This window comes from Phaseolus vulgaris, chromosome 2 (genome assembly GCF_051622355.1).
Source record: "Phaseolus vulgaris cultivar YP4 chromosome 2, ASM5162235v1, whole genome shotgun sequence".
Taxonomy (NCBI): domain Eukaryota; kingdom Viridiplantae; phylum Streptophyta; class Magnoliopsida; order Fabales; family Fabaceae; genus Phaseolus; species Phaseolus vulgaris.
Genome location: NC_143499.1, coordinates 29,072,721 through 29,078,720, shown reverse-complemented (window position 1 = coordinate 29,078,720; position 6,000 = coordinate 29,072,721). Strand labels below are relative to the sequence as shown.

Genomic DNA, 6,000 nt, shown 5'->3' with positions numbered 1-6,000 from the left:
GATAGGATGAGAGAATCACAGAGTTTTATATATTCTAATTTGAATAATTTATAAATTACCAATTAAAAATATACTCTAATCGATAAAATATTTTATTTAAAACTTATTATTTATTATCTAATAGTTAATGTATATTTTTAATAACATTGAAAAATAAATAGAAATTTTAAAACTTGTTCTAGATAAAAAGGAGTAATCTATCTTATGTCCAGAACATTCAAAGTATTTTTGAGTGCACCCTTAACCAATGTGTAAAGATGATTTTCTCTCTGATATCTCCTCTGCTATATATTGATAAAATTCAACCTATTTTTTTTTATTCTCTATTGATTGAATCATTAAAATTAATTAATTCAAAATTCTCAATATACACCAATTATGGTTTGGACGGGGAAATTGTCACACCTTGACAAATTTTATTCGAGTTTAACATCAATGTTTAAACTTGTCATTAACTTATTCTATAAAACTTTTAGGCTTTCCCTCGCTTATATATATAAGTTTGGCTTTTAATTTCAATTTTTTAAACAAACTAATGGGTAATCATTTAATTAGTGGACAAATTCACTAAAAAGACCAATACATTTATTAGATAAAGAGCGTACAACTAATACTAAAAAAAACTCAAATCAAAGTCAATGTAATTATGAAATATCGAGGTTAATAGTTATTTTACATCTTACAAGGCCATAATCATTAAAAAAACATGTTTAGATACTAATGTAATAATAATATTATTATTAATAATAGTAATAAATAGTTGGATATAAAGGAATTAAAGTTTTAAATATTTTTAAAAATGGTAAATCTAGAGATTGAAATGAGATAATTGAAAAATATGATGGTGAGTAAAACATCTATTAAAATTTTTTAAAAACATATTTGCCATCGAAATTTCAATTTCACTGGAGTGAATCACAGAAGAAAAAAAAACGCATGCATACACAAAAAAAATTCCTAAAATGAGGTAAAAAAAAGGAGGGAACCCATAAACAAAGAAAGTACAAACATTATAGCCAAGTCTCTTAATTACCCATAACCATAGGCAACAAACCAACCACACAAATTGAATGAGAGGTACATTTTTCCAAATTAAGTCCATAACAGTGAAACTCTACTCTTCATCTTGTTGCCTTAATTACAATTCATCATTTAAACATTTTCATTGAACTATTCTTTAGCATAATCAATGTGTGTAAACCATCTGAACCACCAAGAAAAATCTCGAGATGGGATAATTTATAGTCCTGGTTTTCGTTTTTTGTTTTTAAAATTTCAACTTGAACAATAATGCATTCATAGTAACAAAAAGAATAAAGCTAAAGTTAGCGTACAAATGAGATAAGCAAGCATGCATAGACTTCACATCTTTCAATGGATAGAGCCATACAATAATGTGGCCATAAACCAATTCAGAGTCTTAAGAGAGAGGAGTCTATAATAATGTGATACCAGACATTCAGAACTGTGAAGTCAAGCATGCAAAATCTGGGCATGGTGGTCCTGTGCACATTAAATGCAAATCAATTAATGATCATCAGATACGACCTAATGCTTCTTCTTCTTCTTCTTCTTCTAATTACAGGGCTAGCAGCCAACAAAATACAAAAAAAATTGCCATTACATTTACGCAATACTATTGAACAATCAGTGGGGGGACCTAGTGACAATTCTGGTGCATCCTAGCTGATATTGACAGATGAGCAATTTTAACTTTATATGACAACCTACATAGTTCATAATAGTCTGGACCCAAAACAAAAGATGCATGTAGTAGAAGTGAAATATGAAGGTGTAATTTGCTTATTGGCTAATTGGGTATGCATATAATTTAATTGAGGGTGCAATGCGATCACCTAATGTGGATATGAACGTGCAAAGTAATTAATAAAGAAGTTAATTTGATTAGATTAGCCATCTGAATGAGAAACCAATTTGGTCACGCGATCGCTCACTGTTCAATGTTTGGCACATTACTGGCTTATTGTTACTATCACAGGCTACAAGGACAGGTGAACAATTTATAATATAGAAAAAAAGTCATCATTTTGTGAACATGGTTTTGCTCATTACCGTGTTCTCTCACTGAACTGTATGGTGATTTCACAAAATCCAGACCCATGCATGCTTATTGTATGTATAAATTGTCGGCTAGTAGTGTGTACCAGTACTTCTAGTTCTACCAACGTGATTACACACTTCATCTCTGCCTCGGGAGTGGGTGAAAATCGTTGGCAATTGGAGATTTTTAAGAGGAAAATTCTGAGGCCTGTAAACTTATTTACGGGACCTACACGGATCAAAAGGGCCAGATTTCCCTACCACCCTTCAAATTTTATCAGCTCAGCCTGAAATAAGCTTTAGGGTGCAATGATAGAACAATGAATGATTGGAACCTGTATTTTATTTTATACCCGGTTGGGATACAGATACTTAATCTAGCTACTGATATAAATCTTAACTGATTAAAGGAATCACTAAATGTAGCAAAAGAAAAGAGAAACTGTTTTTCATTAGTCTTTTCTAAGTTAAAGATACATAAAGTATTTGAAAGAAATGAAAACAAACAAGGCAAAGAAAAAGGCCCAAATCTGTAACTTTCATTACTTAAAATGTATTTGTGTGTTAATACTTGGTCCACTTTAATAAGCCCCTTGTTAATTATAGACACTTGTCTATAATTGAAGTTAAAACAGGCTGGCGTGAAAGGAAACTGATTAGCATGGAGAAATTAAAAAAAATGCATGGAATGGTAGTTAATGAAAAATGAACAATGTTCCAAATTGTCACAATTCTAAATAGTGTGCATAGATGAATACTTTTTAACTGTTCTTTCATTTTGTATTCCATAAACAAAATTATTGAATATTGTGCATAGGGGTGGAGTCTAAACTCTAAACCATCATGGGAAGGAGAGATGCATTATTTCGCTTTGAACGTGAAAGAGAGAGGGGTTGCATTAAAAATGGAAGAAGTACTGACAATCTATGATGCTAATTCTACCCACTTTCGTTAAAGACAGAATTGTGGGTCAAAGTTCTCAAGGAATGGTAATTAAATAAAAATTCTGTCTGGGTGATTATTTCGGTGAAAAGGACATTAATTCACCTTGAGAGTGAGAGAGAAAGGAGAAGAAGGAAAGAGAAAGAGATTCCATTTTAATCTGAGGCTACCTCTAGGTGCTATTTCACTAGACTTTTCACTGTAATACATTCTGTAATCATAGGTGTTTGATGAAGAATGGACCCTATTTTAGCCTATTACATATTTACATCTTACACTATTATTTAAACAAACTCCTCCCACTTGCTTCAACTTCATCTTATCAAGCCTTCCCTGTTTGCTTTTTTTTCACAATTCACTTCCTTTCCAGAGAGAAGGGAAGAGGAATAGAGAAAGAGTGTGTGTGTGTGAGAGAGAGAGAGAGAAAAAATAACAGCACAAAGATGGAGCTTTCTCAACTTGGTTTTCTGGATGAGCTGCTTGCTCCAAGAAAAGACACTTGGGGTGCTTTGTCCACTGGGTTGAATGAGTTACTCCCTTGTGGTTGGAGCTTTGACTCTTTTGATGAGAACCAGGGTTTAGCCACTTTGAATCCCTCATTTGCTGCATTTTCAACACCACTAGACCACAGGTTTGAATGTCCTTATGGAAGTGAAGCAGCCTACCCTTTTGTTGATGAGTTCACATTGCCAGAGCTTGATTCATCATACACCATAAATGATGAGTCGGCACCACTTTTGCCAAAAGAAGATAACCCATCATTGGAGGATGAAGAGCTTGGCTTTCTGGGAAGTGATAACCAGAGTTTGGAACAAGCAAAAAATGGCTGCAAAATTGAGGAACAAGTGACAGAGATTCCAGTCTTCAACATGGGTTTGTGTGCAGAGAAAAAGCTCAAATCCAAAAAGCTAGAAGGGCAGCCCTCAAAGAATCTCATGGCAGAAAGAAGGAGAAGAAAGCGTTTGAATGACCGTCTTTCCATGCTAAGGTCAATAGTCCCCAAGATTAGCAAGGTGATTCAACAGATACAATATAAATTTTTCTTCTCTTTTTTCCTACCTCGTTTTTACCTTGTCATTGCCTTTTTATAAATGTCCCAATCAATGGAAATGAAATTGGCTTTCTTATGTAGGTGGTTTTCTCATGATTGTTTTCTACCAACACTTGCATTTGCTGTTTGATTTTCTCTTTATCCTTTTGAACTAACATGAGCATACAAACATTGACAGATGGACAGGACCTCCATTCTCGGAGACACTATTGATTACATGAAAGAGCTTCTAGAAAGGATAGGTAAGTTGCAAGAAGAAGAAACGGAGGAGGGAACAAATCAGATAAACCTCTTGGGCATTTGTAAGGAGCTAAAGCCAAATGAAGTAATGGTAAGAAATTCCCCCAAGGTATGGGCTAGTTCTTGTCACTCCTTCAAACACTAAGTTGATCCATAATCACATAGCAAATTCCTGAACAAATGTATGTGTTGTAATGCTTTTTGCAGTTTGATGTTGAGAGAAGAGAGCAGGACACAAGGATTAGCATCTGCTGTGCCACAAAGCCAGGATTACTCCTGTCCACAGTGAACACCCTTGAAGCATTAGGCCTTGAGATTCATCAGTGTGTCATAACCAGCTTCAATGATTTTTCAATGCAAGCATCTTGCTCTGAGGTTTGTACAAATTATATTTGCAAAGTGGCCTCTATTTATTTACATGACTGGAATCAAATGTGTTACTTTTTTACCTTATTGTCTTAATGGTGTTAGGCAGCTGAGCAGAGAAATTGTACGGGCCCGGAAGAGATAAAGCAAGCACTATTCAGAAATGCAGGTTATGGTGGGAGATGTCTGTAGGAGAAAGATGGAAAGCTGAAATAACAATTTGCTGATATTGAAAGAGAAGCAAAGTTCTCCTCTTTTGTAATTCAAGGAATTAGCGTATTAAAAAGTTTAATGAGATTTCCTAATAAGTTGGCTTTGATTGATGGTTTGATTCTCAGAAGTTTCAAACTTTTACCCTGTATTTTAACATACTATAGGGTATGTTTAGTTCAAGCCTCAGTTTCCCCTTGTGATAAATATCCAATTTTTTAGTAATGAAAAAGGCTTGTTGCCAAACCCATAAGTGGAATCAACCTGATTTTAATGGAATCCTGAATATGCGGTTGCTTCAAAAATTTCTTTTCTGGGACATTATTAACCACACACCAAAGTGGATGACACAATTTTAAAAGGCTTCTCATTTGCTAGATACACAACACTTTATGAGAAGTAAGGTAGCTTAGTGAATTGCATAACAACCACTTATATATAAAAGGATTTAAAATCGGCAACTTGCTTTATCATATCTCAATAATTTCAGATCAGCTCCATTATTGGAACATTACTGTTGAAATGAACACAATCCTCTTTATTTCCAGATAGGGAAAGTTTCAGCTTGGTGGTGCCTTTTCAACACCCAAACTTACTGCTAAGGCAATATAACTTCAGAATTTCTAATTTCCCAAGTACAACAACAATAATGAACTAGGATCTGTGACTTGGAAAAACTACTCTTCATTTTACCTCAAAAAAACTAAGTAACAAATCACATAAAGCTGGTGGAAACAGATTGCACTGGCCTTTACTTTTTTCAGTGACACTAATGCTATGTTAACCATAAATCAAATCACCAAGCTATAGAGCCATCTATTCTTAAACTTGAGATGAAATGAAATTTAGGCTTGTCTTTCATGTTTCATTTGCTTCTCCTCCTCCTCTTACACTCCATTATTGTTATTTGATTTCACTAGGTATCCCATTTTAGAAGTTTGCATGTTGCATCCCTCAGAAAAGTCCCAAAAAATCATCCCTTTTCAATGGCAAATGACATGAGTTAACAGTAGATGATGACAAAATTCAACATTGTATTAAAGCTCCTGATGATGGAATAACCATCTACTTCATCTTCAACCATCAAACAACATAAAAGGGTAAAAAAGAACTTAAACCAAACATACTGT

At 34.0% G+C, this 6,000-nt stretch overlaps 1 protein-coding gene across 2 annotated transcripts; it reads left to right on the top strand.

The window, feature by feature from the left end:
* The first annotated feature begins 3,089 nt into the window (after positions 1–3,089).
* Positions 3,090–5,116, top strand: LOC137811281 (uncharacterized). 2 transcript variants are annotated; one of them, XM_068612968.2, is made up of 4 exons: positions 3,090–4,016; positions 4,233–4,403; positions 4,502–4,669; positions 4,766–5,116. In XM_068612968.2, exons 1-4 carry the CDS (start codon positions 3,234–3,236, stop codon positions 4,850–4,852), a joined length of 1,209 nt encoding a protein of 402 aa, XP_068469069.1. In that variant the 5' UTR covers positions 3,090–3,233; the 3' UTR covers positions 4,853–5,116. The 2 variants fall into 2 exon arrangements, with proteins under 2 accessions (XP_068469069.1, XP_068469068.1); XM_068612967.2 differs by having other exon boundaries at positions 3,124–4,016; positions 4,233–4,385.
* The last annotated feature ends 884 nt before the right edge of the window (positions 5,117–6,000 follow it).